Source organism: Lepisosteus oculatus, chromosome 14, assembly GCF_040954835.1.
Source record: "Lepisosteus oculatus isolate fLepOcu1 chromosome 14, fLepOcu1.hap2, whole genome shotgun sequence".
Taxonomy (NCBI): domain Eukaryota; kingdom Metazoa; phylum Chordata; class Actinopteri; order Semionotiformes; family Lepisosteidae; genus Lepisosteus; species Lepisosteus oculatus.
This window is the reverse complement of record NC_090709.1, coordinates 371,534-392,762: the sequence shown is the minus strand read 5'-3', so window position 1 is coordinate 392,762 and position 21,229 is coordinate 371,534. Positions and strand designations below refer to the sequence as shown.

The following is a 21,229-nucleotide window of genomic DNA, read 5'->3' as shown; positions in this document are numbered from 1 at the left end:
CTTTTATAGCACACAGACAAACAAGTACACAACTCTCAGGATTTTTTCTTAACACAGATTAAGCTCTGTGTTGGAATCGTATAGCTCTGTTGACATTAACAATGTCCAGCAAAGTGTTGTAATAACCAAGTCCAAGTTCAAATGTGAGCACTGGCCTCTTAGCCTGTAAACGCAGGACAAGAGGACAAGACTTTTCAGTCAGGCTCAACAGCAAATAAAAATCAAAGTAAATAAAATGTGAATAAGCAGCACGTAAAAAAAAGTTAATTTGCAGAAAGACAATTGCTGAGCCTCAGATATTTTAAGTAACATTGACATCACAAACCAAGATTGGGGTAAAAATGATAGGGAACATAAAATGTTTCAAATGTTGAGTCCATTTAAAAAATTGTACACAAGTACACAAGCGCCCACACAGAAGTAAAAAAAAAAACTAAAACAATACTGTATCCAGTACACAATACATGTGCTGGAAATCTGCAATTGCAGTGTAATGCATGAAATACAACAGTTTACACATCAGTGAAGCCAATTTATTCTAACCAACTAAGTTTACACGTCCCCAAGGCCACTGTATTTTACAACGATGCCTGTGAGATATTTAAAACACCTACCAATGTCCCCTAACACAAAACACTCAGAAGCTTAACTTCCAAAAAGGCACAAGTATAACAGCCCTCCCTCTCGTCAATGAAGGTATGGAAATCGTTTTGTTACAGTAGTTCAAGTAGGGCCATCCGTCGGCATGCATAGGCTACAAAGGAACAAATAAAAGCTTTATTCAATGCTGTAAAGAGAAAAAAAGGAACAAAACATTTTGGGGAGAACTCGCTGCATCACCTGCAAATTCATATTTAACACCACACTCATGCAAAGCCCCACTGGAGAATTCCAAATCACTCAGACGACATCTTGTACCTCCAGCAACTTTATTTACTGCATCTCTTGCAGAAAATGCCCAGCTATCAACATTGGAGAAACCGGAAAGAGACTCGGAGACCGCTTCAGTGAACATGTCGGGGTTGTGAGAATCAGAGATCTCTCCAAGCCCGTAGTTTCACATTTCACCTCTAATGGCCGTGATCACACTGATCTCTCCGTCTGCGTCTTCAAAGAAGGGTTTCACAACTCCTATTGCAGAAAGAACTATTATCCTATTATTATTTACAGATTATCCTAAAACTTGGTTCACACCTTCCTCCTTCTCTCAACTCATTTCCTTCTAATCCTCTCTATTCATGTGCAGATTTCGACCCCACACCACTCTCGACTTCATACCACCTGAGTGCCCATTCTGCCTCCCCCTGCTCTCTCCTCCTCGCTCCCAGCTTTTGTTCTCCTGCTGACTTCGCAGTCTTTCTCACACCCGAAGAAGGCTCCACAGCCGAAATGTTGCGTTTCCTTTCTTCTCTTTTCAGCCTGGAAAAACCTTTACTTTAATTTTTACTACTGCATATGATATAGGCTCCCCATAAGCATCAGCTTCATTTTCATATACAGATGCAGCCATTCAAAGTGCGTGGTACAAACTAAACAAACAAAATAAACGCGTCATACGTACACGTACGTGATTGGCTGGCCAAAATGACCGACAGGGGCACTTGTGGTGCGTTGGTCGGTTGTGGAAAGATTTAATCATTTAATGTCTTTACTGTGCACATTTTAATCCGCTTAGTATTGAATATTTATACAGAATTTTACAACTAAAGGGAAATTTAAGTAGCTGAGCATAAAAAGAAGAAGAGCATAACGCATCTGAAGGTCATAAACTATATTAATTTAGGAACATAAACATATTATGTAAACTATATATTGCCGGTATTGGTAGTTTAAAGAAAAAATACACACCAGTATTCCATTTCTCCCTAAACATTTTAAGCATCAGTCTTACATGTGGTTACTTCGGAAACATTTTTACGTGCTCCTTCTGACCATGTTACTTTAAGTTTATATACAGTACTTTGTGAGAAAAGTGATAGTTTTAAGCTTTTCTGTGAATATGCTCGATACCGGAGTAAACAAAAGCATACTTTAGAATTTGATTAATAGGGAATATAATATGGAATCGCGTATCTAAAGAAATTAATAATGATATAATTCTATTCATGTACTGTAACACACACAGTAGTATATACTGTTTCACCACTTGTCACATGACTGTGTCAGTGTGGTGATGGTTTAAGTGCCTGACTTATAAGCGAGAGGTCGGGTGTTCAAATCCAGCTATCACCACGAATTCTTTTAACAAACATTTCTTTGAAAAACTAAAATAGCAATATTATGGACACTCTATTGACTTTTTTATATTTCTAATATGTTCGAATCTAAGTCATTTATTAATAACAACGGATAGTTTCAAGCTGCTACTGATATCATCATCAATATGTGTAAAAAGTTAATCCTGTTTTTTTATTGTCTGCAGCTCAAATCCTGCTTTAGACACAAGAAGAGTATTATTGAACAATGCTGTGAGGCTAAAGAAATCAATAGCGATATTAATTCAAAGATCTAAATATATTTAACGCATACGCCTGAAATAATAGGGTGTCTGCTCGCCTGCGCGGTGACATCACCGTCTTTCCCTCTGAATCGCTGCAGTAGCAGGAACCTGTACCGTCTGGATCCCTTTAGATCTCCTTTCAGATTTAAAAGGTTATTAATAATATCTTCAGTGTTGGTCGCATTAACATTGGAATGTTAGAGAATAGCGATTACAAACATTAAAATCATACTTGCTTTATACTGTCCAACTGAACAATCTTGCTTTTATAAAATATACCGCCTTGTTTAATGTGTACGATGCTGTAATACAGTTTAAAAAAATTAAAAGTCTTAACAGTATCAACTTGAAATCTTTTCTCTATTAATATAACTATCAAGTGGTATTAAATAAATACAGCTTTTTAGTATAGATTACACTTTTCTAAAATGTATTAAAAAAACTATTACAATCTAATCTTTCCACGTTTGAAACCAGTATTTAAGTTTGTTTATAAACAATGTAGACACAGAGAATCCCAGGTGTGAGTTCATAAACCCTGAATTACGTACTATGCCTACGTCTGCGAAACACCTTATTATCTACTGTAAAGATTTCAGTGCTTTGTGTATATTCTAATTGCAGTGGGGGCAGGGTATGTGGGGACAGGTACCGGGGTAAAGTTAGCTTGAAGTTCAAAACCGATTTTGGCATTTTCATGAAACCTCCTAGAGTTGTGAGAACACTTCCTTTGTGTATAAAGTACATTGTGAATGTTTTCACAGCCTTCACTTTTCGTTCTTATGCCATTTTTGTGACCACGCACAAATATTCTTATGTCCGTATCTTCACAAGGGAAACAATTAGAATTTTAATACAAATTAAATGACCGCGGGCACTTTCCGACCCGTCTACTCTTCTCAGAGTAGAATAGGCTAACCTTCAGTGTTTTGGGTTTTGCTTGTTCACATATCTCCACTTTTTATAAAATGAAATGGTTGAAACAACAGTGGCTCTGGAATAGTTTTCATCAGTGAAAAGTACATCATGAAATGCCTCTTCATTCAATCCATTGGAAAAAAGAAAAGGAGCATAAAGCGTCTGATGGTCATAAATGATATTAATTTAGGAACAGCATCAGAGATATTTTTTTAACTGCACTGCATCGGAGAGAATACCATAGTGCGCTTTTTTTTGTTTTTAAACCTTAAGTTTTTCATCGATGCTTAATTACACACTAACTGGAACCCAGGGGGACCGCTGTGTACACACGTTCACAACGTGAGAAATACTGCTTAGTGCGAAAAACCCATATATCATCATAGGATGCATAACAGCGTAGCCTCCAATTATCCAGACTGTTAGCACAGGAATAAAGCTTTGATTTCTGAAACCCTTTCTTTATGTCCTGTTTTCATTCAGGTAAAGGTCAACTATATACACAATTCTGCTGACAGCAGGAAAATTCCTATACTTTACTCAGCAGCGTCTTAAAAACCACACCCATGGTGTTTAAACCGATTTTTTTTCTACACAGAAGACTAACATAGCTTCGCGCTGTGAATCTGTTTTTCTAAGAAAACATGTGCCATGGGGGAAGATGTAGTGCCTGATTGGAAGACTCGCCGTATTCTACTTTGAAAATACCTGTGAAACCGGTTTAATTCGGCACAGCCAGTACTCCCGCAGAGAGAGAGAGAGATGAAAGCCACGCAGTGCCAGGCGAATGCACATTAATGAAGGGCTTTCGGGCTCACGTGGATTTGCGCCCTACATGCTGCAGTACCACTGTGTACATACAGTAAGAACATGTTGTGATATTTAGAAATATATAAAATGTCAATATAATACTAATAATATTTGCTATTTTAGTTTTTCAAAGAAATGTTTTTGTTAAAAGAAAACTGATGGCGACAGTTGGGTTAAAACACTCAGGTCCATAACTCAGTCACTTAACTTATCACGCCACCAAGGCACTCATGTGACAAGTGCATATCAGTGAAAAGACTTATACTACTGTTTGTGCAACAGTGCAAGAATATAGTTATTATACCGTTATTAACTTATTTAGATATGCGAATATATATTATATTCCCTATTAATCCAATTATGCTTTTGTTTAATTCGATAACGTGCGTATTTGCAGACTTTGAGTTTACAGCTTGTCCAAGATCATGCATTATTAATACTATTAGTAATATCTTCAGTAAAGACTTTGATGCATAAAATATTTCTGCATAATTAAAATATTTATGATAAAGGTGGTAGGCTGTGTATTTTGTCCAACTGAGCAATCTTGCTTTCATTAAATATACCAACTTTTTAATGTATAATGATTAACATGATGTAATACACAGTTTAAATTTAAAAGTCTAAAGAGTATACAACTTAAATTCTTAACTGAATAAAGATTGTCCCTCAGCAATGATCGGGATTCAAAACCGTATGTTTTCTGGTAACAGCTCAAAAGCTGTACAGGTTAAGCTTCATTAGCTCCACCTGCCGGTTTAACAAGGTGATTCCAGATACTAATAACATAATCTAATTTTCATACGGTAAAGCCCGGTATAATAATAATAATTGCTTACACTTATATAGCGCTTTTCTGGACACTCCATTCAAAGCGCTTTACATGTAATGGGGACTCCCCTCCATAACCACCAATGTGCAGCATCCACCTGGATGATGCGACGGCAGCCATAGTGCGCCAGAATGCTGACCACACATCAGCTATCAGTGGGGAGGAGAGCCATCTATGAATTAGATGAATAGCCAATTCATAGATTGGGATTATTAGGAAGCCATGATTGGTAAGGGCCAATGGGAAATTCTGGCCAGGACGCCGGGATTACAACCCTACTCTTTTCAAGAAATGCCCTGGGATTTTTAATGACCACAGAGAGTCAGGACCTCGGTTTTACGTCTCATCCGAAGGACGGCGCCTATTTACAGTATTGTGTCCCCATCACAATACTGGGGCATTAGGACCCACATGGACTGCAGGGTGAGCGCTCCCTGCTGGCCCCACTAACATCTCTTCTAGCAGCAACCTTAGTTTTTCCCAGGAGGTCTCTCATCCAGGTACTGACCAGGCTCACACCTGCTTAGCTTTAGTGGGTTGCCAGTTGTGAGTTGCAGGGTGATATGGCTGCTGATATGGTGGTATACTGCGACATGCCCACCGCGTTCTACCGCAGCATACCCCGCTTGTTTTGAATTGCATTTGCTGCATTTGTATATAAATACAGAAGCTGAACTGGAGTGTAAGTGTAAGACTTGTGTACCTGTGTTTAGCCACAGAAGAAATGACCTCGAGGGAGGCGCTGAGGCTCGTCGTGTAGCACGCTGGTCTGCAGTCAGTGAGAGGCTGGGTTAAAATCCAGACTAGTCTGCAGTCTATGAGGGTCTGGGTTCAAATCTCTGTGCTACAGAGCATTTTATATCGCTCTTCCAATTCTGGGCTCCTGTCTGACACCCCCAAGCCCGTCTACATTCTAGGAGTGACAGAACCCCGATTTCACTGGACTTTACGGTACTATACTGTGTTATCACCCTGATCTTACTGCGACTCTACTGCAATGTACAGTGTTATTACCCTAATGTCACTGGGCATTGCTACACTCTACTGTGTTTTTACCCTGATGTTACTGGACTTTACTGCACTCTACTGTGTTTTTACCCTGATCTCATTGGGCTTTACTGCACTATACGGTGCTTTTACCTTGATCTCACTGGAGTTTACTGTGGTGGACAATGTTTTTACCCTGATATCACATGGATTTATTGTTCTATACTGTGTTTATACCCTGATCTCACAGGGCTTTACTGCTCTGTACTGTGTTTCTACTCTGATGTCACAGGGCTTTACTGCAGTGCACTGTGTTTTTACCCAGATCTAGCTGGGCTGTACTGCACTATGCTGTGTTTTTACCCTGATCTCAATGGACTGTACGGCACAGTACTATGCTTTTACCCTGATCTCACTGGGCTGTGCTGCGCCGCACTTTTTTTACCCTGAACTCACTGGGCTTTATTGCACTGTACTGCGTTTTTACCTTGATCTCTCTGGGCTGTACTGCATACTGCACTGTACTTTGTTTTTAACCCAATCTCACTGGGATTTTCTGCACTGTAGTGTTTTTACCCTGATCTCACTGAGCTGTACTATGCTTTTACTCTGATCTCACAGGGCTTTATTGAACTGTACTTTGCATTTACCCTGATCTCACTGGGCTATACTGCACTGTACTATGGTTTTACCCTGATGTCACAGGGCTATACTGCTGCCTACGTATACTAATGAAGCTACCCACCTGAACTACAGTGCAGTAAAGCCCTGTGACTTCAGGGTAAAAACACAGAACAGTGCAGTTAAGCCCAGTGAGATCATGGTAAAAGCACAATATAGTGCAGTACAGCCCAGTAAGATCAGGGCAAAAACACTGTACAGCGCAGTGAGATCAGGGTAAAAATGTAGTCCAGCTCAGCAAAGCCCTGTGAGATCAGGGTAAAAGCACAGTTCAGTGCAGTAAGGCCTAGTGAAATCAGGGTAAAACACAGTACAGCACAGTACAACCTAGTGAAATCGGGGTAAAAACACTGTACAGCTCAGTAAGGGCCAGTGAAATCAGGGTAAAACACAGTACAGCACAGTACATCGGAGTGAGATCAGGGTAAAAATACAAAACATCGCAACAAAGCCTTGTGAGATCAGGGTAAAACCACAGTACAGTGCAGTAAAGCCCATTGAGAGCAGGGTAAGAACACAGTTCAGCGCAGTACAACCTGAACTACCATGTAACAAGTTTTGCCAAGGCACAAGACTATACATGCACTGCACACAATAGAAGAAAGCTAAAATATTTCGGTTAATGTATGACTTCAGTTGATGTATGTCTGGATTATTTTATCTGCAGGGTTAATCAACTGGAACTCCATGTCCTGATCTGTAAGATAAAACTCACCCAGGTCTTCTTTGAGTTCTTGTATAGAGACACAACCCAGTTCATTACAGCTTTTTATCATGTCATATTGTCAGTGTCCAGTTTATTAATCTACTCTGTAAAAATTAAGAAACCAGGTGTCTCACTCTCAGGCTCCGTCTTCATCACGTACACAGAGTCCAGATCCTCGACACTCTGTCTGCTCTCTGTTTGCTGCTCACTGAGTGTATCTTTACCTTCTGCATCAGTGAGCTCTGTCTCCTGCATCAGATTGGAGCCCCACTCCTCCTCACTGTGCTGCTGTTCAAGAGGAGCCCTTTCCCCAGCATCAGGGAGAGCGCTGGCCTCTAACCCTGAAAAGACAGGACAACAGAGAACAAAGCCTTTAACATGGGCTGAGAGTAGAGATTCAAAGGCAACAAAAAAACCCACAGAGAAAGAATAAAAACTTTAAGATATGGGGATGTTACAGCATCAAGACAGACCAGTAAAGAGTACTAAAGACATGATGATATTCACTTTTATAGCACATAGACAAACAAGTACACAACTCTCAGGATTTTTTCTTCACACAGATTAAGCTCTGTGTTGGAATCATATACAGATGCAGCCATTCAAAGTGCGCGGTACAGACACGTACCGGAGGTAATTGGCTACGGCGTCGCGCATCGTGATGCAAGATGACGTGGGGTACTGCGGTACGTGATTGGTGGACCGACAGGGGCACTCGTGGTCCGTTGGTCTGTCATAGAAAGACTTACAGTACAGTAAACGTCTTTACTGTGCCCGTTGTAGATATTGAATTTTACCACTGAAGGGAAATCTTAGTAGCTGAGCATAAAAACAATAGGAGCATACTGTAACGCGTATGAAAGCCATAAACTATATTAATTTTGGAACATAAACATACAGTATATGGCTGGTCTTGGTACTTTAAAGTAAAAAATACATACCAGTATTCCATTTCTCCCTAAACATTTTAAGCATCGAAGTCTTTAACTAAAGAGATACCGGAGTAAACAAGCATACTTTTAGAATTTGATTAATAGGGAAAATAATATGGAATCGCATATCTAAAGAATTTAATAACGATATGATTATATTCGTGTACTGCGACAGGGCTGTGCAGGGCTGTTTCGCCTCCTTCTTCATGCGACTTCTCTTGTAGCCTACTGGTCTACGTGCCCGACTACCAACTCACGGGTTGTGTGTTCAAATGCAGCTGGTGCTGGACTTTTCTTTTAACAAACATTTCTTTGAAAAAATAGAATAGCAATATTATGGACAATCAATTGACTTTTATATTTCAAAATATCACAACATGATCGATTCTAAGTCATTTTTGATAACAATGAATAGTCACCTTCTTCCCTTCTGACAACGGTCCCTGCTCCTGCTTCCTGCTTCTATTGTGTGTGTGTGTGTAATAGAGTAAATTTTTATAGAGAAATGGAGGCTGGACAGTATGCGTTACAATATAAACATTTATATTGATTTAAATCGTGTTTTGATTTAAATCGCAAACGCGTGTTTAATTATATGTGTTTTTTAATCATAATCAGGCTAATGCAACATAAATTGATACAGTATCTTTGTCTTCTAAGTATCTTAATAAACCTTCGGGAATGTAAGTCTGAGAAAGACAGTCTCACGTTTGTGGACAGTCTGTCCACAAACAAAACATGTAAAAAAAATGTAAAAAAAACAATTACTTTTTGTCAATGAAAACCGGTGTGTGTCTCTCTCTCTGCTGGATGTCCCTCTCACTCCCTGCTGAATGAATAAAAGCATTTTATTAAAAACGCGTTTGCGTTTGTCTGGTATTTACTTTGGTCCCTTTTAACTGTTTTTTCGGTCTACTGTATTGCTTTGAGATGCCACTTTTAAAGGTGATATGTAAAATAAAGTTTTTTATTGTTGTTATAGAGAAACATGATCAGATTTTCCCTGGTTCAGAAAAAAAGATCTAAAGTGCTACACATAACTTTCTTAATTCGATGTATTTAAAGCAGTGAACTATGTAGGTGTAACATAACATTCAGAAATACAATCGAGAATAGTTTTGTGGTGTTTGTTTAGATGAAACGTTCCTAAAATGTATAACGTAACAAAATTAAAGACGATTAAAATCTGAAATCTTTCCACTTGTACTGTATGTCATCGGAAAGTTTCTGCTTTGTGTAAGGATGGTATCAAAAAGCAATCTTAAGTGGTGAGAAAGCTGTGCTCAATGTATTTAAGGAACTTAAAAGTAAAAGGAGATGCTTCATATTGCTTGACTAATTTTAAAAACTAAGTTATAAATGCAGACGCTCCCTCGGTGCCGCGCCGGGTGTAAATATCAAAATATACATTCGTCCCGGGCAGAGGCCGAAGAGCGCCAGGCTGGGGTGCGCGGGGAAGAGCAGGACAGGAGTGAAAGGCGAGGTTTAGGAAGGCGTACAGTCTGGGCAGGTACACTTTTACACTTTTCTAAAACGTATTTGAAAAATAAAAACGATTACAATCTAATCCTTCCACGTTTGATTTCAAAATCCCAAGAAATATAAATCTAAACGGGTAGAAAGCTATGCTGAAAGTTTATTAAGATACTTAGAAGACAAAGATACTGTATCAATTTATGTTGCATTAGCCTGATTATGATAAAAAAACACATATAATTAAACACATGTTTGCGATTTAAATCAAAACACGATTTAAATCAATATAAATGTTTATATTGTAACACATACTGTCCAGCCTCCATTTCTCTATAAAAATGTACTCTATTACACACACACACACAATAGAAGCAGGAAGCAGAAGCAGGGACCGTTGTCAGAAGGGAAGAAGGTGACTATTCATTGTTATCAAAAATGACTTAAAATCGACCATGTTGTGATATTTTGAAATAAAAAAGTCAATTGATTGTCCGTAATATCGCTATTCTATTTTTTCGAAGAAATGTTTGTTAAAAGAAAAGTCCAGCACCAGCTGGATTTGAACACACAACCCGTGAGTTGGTAATCGGGCACGTAGACCAGTAGGCTACAAGGGAAGTCGCATGAAGAGAGAGGCGAAACAGCCCTACACAGCCCTGTCGTAGTACACGAATATAATCATATCGTTATTAAATTCTTAAGATACGCGATTCCATATTATATTAGCAGAAAAGCTTAAAACTACCACTTTTTCACATGCTATTTCACATGCTAGTTAAATACTTTGATGCTTAAAATCGTCAGGGAGAAATGGAATACCGGTGTGTATTTTTCCTTTAAAGTACCGATTCCTGGAATCTGACTGGCTGACACCCTTCTGAAGTGGTTCCATAAAATCTGGCATACGGAAAAGAAAGCGTTGATACATACAAGTATCTTTTAATACAGTCTTGAGGATCCTTGTGATATTTTGAGCTCTAGTTGAATGATAAGTGTCGCATTTTAAATCATTTTCGTAGTTAGAAATTATGAAACGCCCTGTTAAAAGCAAGGGAGTTTTTATGCCCGTTGAAGTAAAACAAAATGCCTGACAAAGTATGGCTTGGACAGATTCCAAGTGCTTGTACAAATGTGCTAAAGAAATTATACTTTGAGTATACAGCTTGTCCAAAGTCATCCATTATTAATACTATTAGTAATATCTTCAGTAAAGGCTTTGATACATAAATATTTCTGATAAAGGTAGGTTGTGTACTTTTGTCCAACTGAGCAATCTTGCTTTCATAAAATATACCAACATTTTAATGACTGATGATTAACATGCTGTAATACACAGTTCAAAATTAAAAGCTCAAATGCTGTACATGAGAGGTTAAGCTCCCCCTGGCGGTTTTACAAGGTGACGCCGGACGTCAAATGACGCGATTAACTGCGTGATACTGCGTGATACTGCGTGACACCGCGTGACACCGCGTGATACCGAGACACGCCCACCGGGGTATGCCGCGAAATACCCCACCTATTTTGAATGGCTGCATCTGTAGCTCTGTTGACATTAACAATGTCCAGGAAAGTGTTGTAATAACCAAGTCCAAGTTCAAATGTAAGCACTGGCCTCTTTGCCTGTAAACGCAGGACAAGAGGACAAGACTTTTCAGTCAGGCTCAACAGCAAATAAAAATCAAAGTAAATAAAATGTGAATGAGCAAAAAAAAGGTAATTTGCAGAAAGACAATTGCTGAGCCTCAGATATTTTAAGTAACATTGACATCACACACCAAGATTGGCGTAAAAACAATAAGGAACATAAAATGTTTCAAATATTGAGTCCATGAAAAAAATGGTTCCAACTACACAAGCGCCCACACAAAAGTAAAAAAAACAACCTAAAAAAATACTGTATCCAGTACACAATATATTGTGCTGGAAATCTGCAACTGCATTGTAATGCATGAAATGCAACAGTTTACACATCAGTGAAGCCAATTTATTCTAAGATCAAATTAAACTGCTTTGATTACAACAACATTTACACATCCACAAGGCCACTGTATTTTAGAATGATGCCTGTGAGATATTTAAAACACCTACCAACGTCCCCTAAAACAAAACACACAGAAACTTAACTTCCAGAAAGACACAAGTATAACAGCCCTCCCTCTCGTCAATGAACGAATGGGAATCTTTTTGCTACAGTAGTTCAAGTAGGTAGCTGAGTCAGCATGTGAAGGCTGCAAAGGAACAAGTAAAAGTTTATTCCATGCTGAAAAGAGAAGAAAAGGAACAACATTTTGGTTGTGGAGCCTTCTTCGGGTGTGAGGGAAGAACTCGCTGCATCACCTGCAAATACTTATCTAACACATACCTTCTTGCACTGTGCTGTACTGTGTTTTACCCTGATATCACAGGGCTTTGCTGTGCTGTATTGTGTTTTTACCCTGATATCACTGGGCTCTACTACGCTGTACTGTGTTTACACCCTAATATCACAAGGGTTTGCTGCGCTGTACTGTGTTTTTACCCTGATCTCACAAGGCTTTGCGGCGCTTTACTGTGTTTTTACTGATCTCATTGGGTATTTAGTGTACTGTGTTTTTACTCTCATTCCACTGGAGGTTACCGTGCTGTACTGTGTTTTTACTGTAATCTCATAGGGTTTTACTGTGATGGACTGTGTTTTTACCCTAATCTCAGGGCTTTATTGAACTGTACTGTGCATTTACCCTGATCTCAGGGCATGACTGCACTGTACTGTGTTTCTACCCTGATCTAATAGGGCTTTGATGTGCTGTACTGTGTTTTTACCTCGATCTCACTGGGCTGTACTGCACTATATTGTGCTTTTACCATGATCTCAATGGGCTTTACTGCACTGTACCATGTTCTTACTCTGAAGTCACAGGGTTTTACTGCACTGGACTGTGTTTTTACCCCAGTCTCACTGGGCTTTACTGCACTGTACTGTGTTTTTACCCTGATGTCACAAGGCTTACAGCGCTGTACTGCATTTTATACCCAGATCTCACCGGGCTGTACTGCACTGTATTGTGTTTTTACCCCCTTCTCACTGGACTGTACGGCACAGTACTGTGTTTTTACAATGATCTCACTGGGCTTTACGGCACTGTACCGTGTTTTTAACCCTGAAGTCACAGGACTTAACTACACAGGACTGTGTTTTTAACCCGATCTCACTGGGTTTTACTTCAATGTACTGTGCTGTGTTTTTACCCTGATCTCACAGGGCTTCACTGCACTGTATTGTGGTTTTACCCTGATCTCACAAGGCTTTGCTGCAACGTACTGTATTCTACCCTGATCTCACTGGACAGTACCGCACTGTACTGTGCTTTTACCCTGAACTCACTGGGCTGTATAGTGCTGTAGTGTGTTTTACCCTGATTTCACTGGGCTTTACTGTGCTGTATTGCATTTTTGCCCTGATCTCACTGGGCTGTACTGCACTGTACTGTGTTTTTACCCTGAAGTCACAGGGCTTTACTACACGGGACTGTGTTTTTACCCCAATCTCACTGGGCTTTACTGCACTGTAGTTCAGGTGGGTAGCTGTGTCAGAACGCATAGGCTACAAAGAAAAAAGTAATAGGTTTATTCCATGCTGAAATGAAAAGAAAACACAACGTTTAGGCTGTGGAGCCTTCTTTAGGTATCAGAACACGGCCGAGACGTTGTGTTTTCTTTCTTTTCTTTTCAGCATATAATAAACCTATTACTTGTTCCTTTACTGCACTGTACTGCGTTTTTAACTTGATCACACAGGGTTTTACTGTGCTGTACTGTTTTAACCCTGATCTAACAGGCTGTACAGTGCTGTACTGTGTTTTTACCCTGATCTCACTGGGCTTTACTGCTCTGTAATGTGTTTTCAACCTGATGTCTCAGGGCTTTACTGTGCTGTAGTGTCTATTCACCTTGATCTTACTGTGGCTCTACTGTGCTGTACTGTGGAGTGGTGTGGGGAGAACCACCTGCAATTGAATGTGGCAAAGACGAAGGAGCTGGTGACAGATTTCAAGAGGAAAAGAGTTTAACCTACTCCTGCCTACATCCATGGGTGTGGCGTAGAGATAGTGGACTCATACAAGTACATGGGAGTGCACAACAAAAATAGACTGGAATGGTCTAAGAACACCGAGCCATCTACAAGAAGGGTCAGAGCCGACTTTACCTCTTGAGGAGGCTCAGGTCCTTCAATGTATGTAGCAAGATGCTCCATATGTTCTATCAGTCGGTTGTGGCGAGTACCATTTTCTACGGGGTGGTATGCTGGGGCTCTGGGCTCTGGGATTAGAGCAGGGGATTCTAACAAGCTCATCAGCAGAGCAAGCTCTGTCATTGGGTCTGACCTGGACCCCCTGGAGGTATTGGCTGAGAGGAGAATGGTGTCCAAACTAGAGGCCATCATGGACAACGTCTCCCATCCCCTCTATGACATGCTTTTGGAAATGAAGAGCACATTCAGCAATTGGCTGATCCAACCACGGTGCGACAGGGAGCGCTACAGGAGGTCACTCTTGCCTTCTGCCATAAGACTGTACAATGTATCCACTTTGTGTCTGGGCAGGTGCAACATTGACACTGACCTGTTTTGGACTAAACAGTAAACTCTCTGCTAAATCTGGATTTTCCCGCTTACAACTGTTTTTGTGCAATAATATAATATTTATATTTACATTTATAATGTGCAATACAACTTATTGTGTACTGATCTGATTTGTTCTTTGTACAGATGCAGCCATTCAAAATGCACGGTAAAAACCCGCGGTACAGTAACCTACCCACAAGCCACCGCGGGGCACCGGAGGGCACCGCAGGGCAAGTGATTGGCTGGCCAAAATGACTGACAGGGGCACTCGTGGTGCATTGGTTGGTAGTGCAAAGATTTAATCATTTAATGTCTTTACTGTGCACATTTTAATCCGCTTAGTTTTGAATATTTATATGGATTTTACCACTAAAGGGAAATTTTAGTAGCTGAGCATAAAAAGAAGAGGAGCATAACGCATCTGAAGGTCATAAACGATATTAATTTAGGAACATAAACATTACTGTATGTATGTAAACTGTACTGTGTATGGCTGGTCTTGGTAGTTTAAAGAAAAAATACACACCAGTCTTCCATTTCTCCCTAAACATTTTAAGCATGAAAGTTTTATGAAACGGTACCCAAATATGCGATTGCTGTATAGAATGAATTTTAATTTAAAAAAAATATTTAACACGAACATTAAGCTGTTTACATCTTCCGCCTGAGAACAGTCACCCGTTGCTACCCAACGCAGAAACACAGCCACTAACTAGCAAAGAGAGGACATTAGCTACCCAATATGATAAAGAAATAAATGATTATTTTGTTTATTTCTTTTGCACATTTATTTGAACATTTCCATCGATTGTACAAGCACTTGGAAACTGTCCAATCCCTAGTTCATCAGGCATTTTCTTTTACGCTGCGGGCATTCTCCCGGTCTGTGTCTTCTAGGATATAATGCCAGCGCTTTTTTATTAAATTTGTGTTTCTAATAACGCCACAGCAAACTCTTGTTTTTATGTCCACTATAACAGATCTCCTTTGCTTTTAACCAAGCATTTAATAATTTCCTAAAATGAAAATGATTTACTTTATTTCCCTCACGGGATCAATAAAAGTATCTATCATCTGTCTAAACTATGGGACAGAATTCTGGGGTCTCCCCATACCAGAGATTATGGTAGGGCTTCAGAATGGTGATTGGCTGACACCATGTATAGCTGGTTTGCTATACATACTGTACCAGGAAGAGGATTTCTTTCTATTCAAAACGTGTATTTTAAAAGTTTAAGAAGTAAAAGCCTTACAGCGTACACAGATTTCTAAACTGATCAGGATCGTTATCTTTGTCTTATGCATAATAATGTTCACCGCTCTGTCCAGCAAATTAATAATAAACTTATATTAATTATAAACTTTTATATAGCGTTTTAAACGAATAAGTAATTAGATTGCTCATAAACCTAATCACTTGCTTTTTCTTTTTATTTAGGCTCAGATTTCTATAGATACTATAATATACTATAATAATACTATAGATCGTATTATTAATAACCATAATAACAACCAACCAACAAAAACAACCATATAAATATAATACCAACCAAAAACATAGATAACAACCACAATACAAAATCAAATAATCAAACCATTTTACTCTCGCAAAGTCCTCCAATTATCATAATCCCGCCCCTTATGCAAAACCAAACCTTCCTCCCATCCCAGTTTATCCTGTTTATCACAAACAAAATCCACCTCAATTTTCAACATAAAGCATTACACAAAATCAATACCTCAACACTCCATACTCAACAACGATAATTCACAAACAGCCAGAACATGTAACTACACATTCCCAAACAGACCTAATTTCCATAGCCCCGCCCCTTATGCAAAACCAACATCCCTCCCCTGTTCTCTCTCTCCCCTGGCGGTTGTAATTGTTTTTATTTTCAAAAAATTTTTCGCAAAGTCATGTATTATAAAAATCTTAAGATTTTTATATTTATGTCTTTATTTAGTGGTTTCATTAGTGACAAAGGCTAAACTTTCTTGGAAAAATGTATTTTATGTAAACCATGTTTGCTATTAATTCATTCAGGGCTAAAATATGTTCATTGTCTTCTAATGAAAGAAGGGTTCCTTTCGCCGTAGTCGGGAGCCTAGCCTTTAACTAGTAAGTACTGTATTTACTGGGTTTTTGAGGGGGGGGGGTGTCTTTCGCTGGAAATCTCGCCTCCTACTTTGAAAATACCCGTGAAATCGGTTCAATTCGTCACAGCCAGCACTCCTGCAGAGAGGGGGGTTGTACTTGCAGTGTATACAGTACACGCGTTATGCTCTTCGTTAATGTCTGTGAAGTTTTATTTAATCTCTGAGCCATACTGATTCTTCTGGAAGCCAGTTTCTGCCAGGGAGTAAAAAAAAAAACACACTATGGTATTCTCTCCAATGCAGTGCAGTTAAAAACATACCTCTGATGCTGCTCCTAAATGAATATCGTTTATGACCATCAGAAGCTTTATGCTCCTTTTCTTTTTTCCAGTGTATTGAACAGGGAGAGGCATTTCATGATGTACTTTTCACTGATGAAACAACAGTGGCTCTGGAACAGTTTTCAACCAAGTCGTTTTATAAAAAGGGAAGATATGTACACGTTACTGAAGCTAAAAGTTTAGCCTTTGTCACTAATGTAACCACTAAATAAAGACATATAGAAATCCCTACGTTACAGACTGTATATGGCTGGTATTGGTAGTTTAAAGATAAAATACACACCAGTATTTCCACTTTCTCCCTAAACATTTTAAGCATCAGAGTCTTACATGTGGTTATTTCGAAAACGTTTGTAAGTGCTCCTTCTGACCATGTTACTGTTTACTGTTACTGACCATATTAAGTTTAAGTGCCTGTGGGCACTTTTCCTGTCCGTGGGGGGTGGACCGTCTTTCATTAGAAGGTTAGTCTGTTCTACTCTGAGAATGTAGAGGGGGTGGAAAGTGCCCGCGGTCATTTAATTAGTTTTAAAATTCACACTGATTCCCTTGTGAAGATACGGACATAGGAATATTCGTGCATGGTCAAAAAATGGCATAAAAACGACAAAGTGAAGGCTGTGAAAACATTCACAATGTACTTTATACACAAAGCAAATATACCCCCCTCCCCTCTCAATTCAATTCAAGCTGCTTTATTAGCATGACAGATGGATACAATCAGTGTTGGGTATTTACTTTGCTTTGAGATGCCACTTTTAAAGGTGATATATAAAATCAAGGCTTTAACTTGCTTTAACTCCGCAAGTCTGAGTTCTTGTGTCTGTCCTATCCGAACCCGAAAGTATTACAATATCTATCTTTATAGCAGGTGGTGTACAGCTTTTTAGTATAGATTACACTTTTCTAAAATGTATTTAAAAAATAAAAACGATTACAATCTAATCTTTGCACGTTTGATCCCAAAATAAATCTAAACGGGGAGAAAGCTATGCTGAAAGTTTATTAAGATACTTAGAAGACAAAGATATCAATTTATGTTGCATTTGTCTGATTGAGAATCAAAAAACACATATATTTAAACCCGCATTTGCGATTTAAATCAAAACATTATTTAAATCAATATAAATGTTTATATTGTAACACCTAGGTGACTATTCATTGTTATTAAAATGACTTAAATTCGATCATGTTGTGATATTTAGAAATATAAATTTGTTTGGTGCGAGTGAGGTTTTATTTAATCTCTGACTCAGTGATGGCCTGGCATGGTGAGGTGCGCTGGCAGCTATGTGGTGTTATGCAGTGGTGGCCTGACACGGTGAGGTGCCCTGGCAGCTGTATGATGCAGTGGTGGCCTGGCACAGTGAGGTGCGCTTGCAGCTATGTGACGCAGTGGTGGCCTGGCACGGTGAGTTGCACTGGCAGCTGTGTGGTTTGACGCAGCTGGTGGCATGGCACGGTGAGGTGCGCTGGCAGGTGAGTGATGCAGTGGTGGCCTGGCACGGTGAGGTGCGCTGGCAGCTGTGTGATGCAGTGGTGGCCGGGCACAGTGAGTTGCGCTGGCAACTGTGTGGTGTGACGCAGTGGTGGCCTGGCACGGTGAGGTGCGCTGGCAGCTGTGTGATGCAGTGGTGGTCGGGTATGTAGAGGTGCACTGGCAGCTGTGTGTTGTGACGCAGTGGTGGCCTGGCACGGTGAGGTGCGCTGGCATATAATGAATATATTCATGTGCATCCAACACACAGTTCAACGCTAGCAACTACACAAAATCTAAAATATGAGCTCAACTTGCCACTTACAATACCAACAGTACCAGCTAACTTTAGTAGTGACATTTTCATGGATCTTTTTAACAATAAAATTTACAATATCAGACTTCAGACACAATTAAACAGGCCTCAAAAAAGTCTGGTACAAACATTTTCAGCATGGTGAAACATAGTGAACATTTCCACCACTGCGTCGCACCACACAGCTGCCAGCTGTGCCAGGCCACCACTGCATCACACAGCTGTCAGCGCACCTCACCGTGCCAGGCCACCACAGCGTCACACAACACAGCTGCCAGCGCACCTCACCGTACCAGGCCACCACTGCGTCACACCACACAGCTGTCAGCGCACCTCACCGTGCCAGGCCACCACTGCGTCACACCACACAGCTGCCAGCGCACCTCACCGTACCAGGCCACCACTGCATCACACAGCTGCCAGCGCACCTCACCGTGCCAGGCCACCACTGCGTCACAACACACAGCTGCCAGTCCACCTCTACATACCCGACCACCACTGCATCACAACACACAGCTGCCAGTGCACCTCTACATACCCGACCACCACTGCATCACAACACACAGCTGCCAGTGCACCTCTACATACCCGACCACCACTGCATCACACAGCTGCCAGCGCACCTCACCGTGCCAGGCCACCACTGCGTCACAACACACAGCTGCCAGTGCACCTCTACATACCCGACCACTACTGCATCACACAGCTGCCAGGGCACCTCACCGTGTCAGGCCACCACTGCGTCACACATATTTCAGCGCCATATATATCATGGATATTATGGAATCTAATGGATGGATATCTTAGTTATCTTTCTAGTTCACCGGTTTGCATGCATAAATTTAATTTTGAAAGCCACTGAGACATCAGGTACTACTGTTGTATTTATGAAAAAGAAACAAAACAAAAAACATACTAACAACTGTGCCATCCTACTCCTTAGTTAATACATTTTATTATTCATAAACAGTTAACATTGTTAGCAAAATATTTTGAATTATATTTAACCCTATTTTTTCTTTAGTTTTGTATTTAACTTATTATATGATAGTCAGACTTAATGTATATTTGAACAATGAAAATATATTTTTACAAGATTTTACATTAAGCACTTAAAATTAATATGGTTAATAATAGTAAACTGTAACATGCTGTAACAAGATCGGTTAAACTGCGAAGAAAATGCTTTCAGAGAAAATGTTTCAGGTGTGAAGAACATAGATCTCCAATGCAATTTCAACCAAACCTGTTCCCACACACCCTGTCCCCACTACCATTAGAATATACACAAACATTTTAGCGTTTCATTCTGAGCAGAAGACCCTCACAACTGAAGAGTGCTGGCTGTGACGAATTAAACCGGTTTTACAGGTTTCAATCACAGACCATGTGACATGGGACTCAGTAAAGTAACACACAGCGCCACTGGATTTGATAATACCTAACCAAAATCCGCAATATGGAAACAGAACCTGTGTAATTGTTGATAGATGATGTACTCGTAACATTTTTTCAAGACGAACTACAACATTTAAAAAATGACTTGTATGTACTTGATATCTCTAATCAATCCACGGATTCCAGCACAAAACAAAACTAAAACGCATACCGTTTCGCGCTTCTTATTAGTTGCTCAAAAGTAATATGACCGTATGAAATGCATAATATAAACCTAGAAACATATACGTGAGCAGTACTTAAGCACTGTAGTATAGGTGTTAAGACATACCTCTCAAATACTGTAAATCAAGTTAAAAATATCTCAAGACCGATTCTGGTCGTAATGAAACCATGTTTCGTGTATGTTTTCTTTTTCATCTTGAAATAACTCATTAAATACCTTTTTCACTGTAAATAACTTGCAGCAACTTTGCGACAAAATATACACTCTGACAGTTCATCCTGCTACCAACATTAAATAAAACAAATCTTAAGATTTCTATATTTATGTCTTTATTTAGTGGTTTCATTAGTGACAAAGGCTAAACTTTCTTGGAAAAATGTATTTTATGTGTTGCGGAAAAAACTGACTTGCTTTAACAAAATATGTTTACAAATCCTTTCACCTGGCATTTTCGTAGTTAGAAATTATGGAACGCTCTGTTAAAAGCAAGGGAGTTTTAATGTCCGTTGCAGTTCTTTTGCAACATGAATATAATTATATCGTTATTAATTTCTTGAGATACGCGATTCCATATTATATTCCCTTTTAATCAAATTCTAAAAGTATGCTTGTTGACTCCGGTATCACGTTAGTTAAAGACTTCGAAGCTTACAATGTTTAGGGAGAAATGGAATACTGGTGTGTATTTTTTCTTTAAAGTACAGAGACCAGCCATATACTCTATATATACTTTATGTTAAGATTTCCCTTCAGTGGTAAAATTAGATATGAATATTCAATACTTAAACAGGCACAGTTAAGACATTAAATATACATATACATATTGTATACAGTACAGTTTGGATACGGTAATGTGTTTATGTTACGCGATTAAAAAATAAATAAATAAAACTGAAAGGTCCAGCACCAGCTGGATTCGAACA

At 39.5% G+C, this 21,229-nt stretch overlaps 1 protein-coding gene across 1 annotated transcript in view; it reads right to left on the bottom strand.

Moving 5' to 3' along the window:
* The window catches only part of LOC107076000 (zinc finger protein 709-like), a 40,572-nt gene that overhangs the window by 7,182 nt on the left and 12,161 nt on the right, over positions 1 to 21,229 (bottom strand). The window contains exon 2 of the mRNA XM_069198910.1: positions 7,659 to 7,775. Coding sequence (XP_069055011.1) covers positions 7,659 to 7,775 — 117 coding nt within the window. The remainder of the gene's footprint in view (positions 1 to 7,658; positions 7,776 to 21,229) is intronic.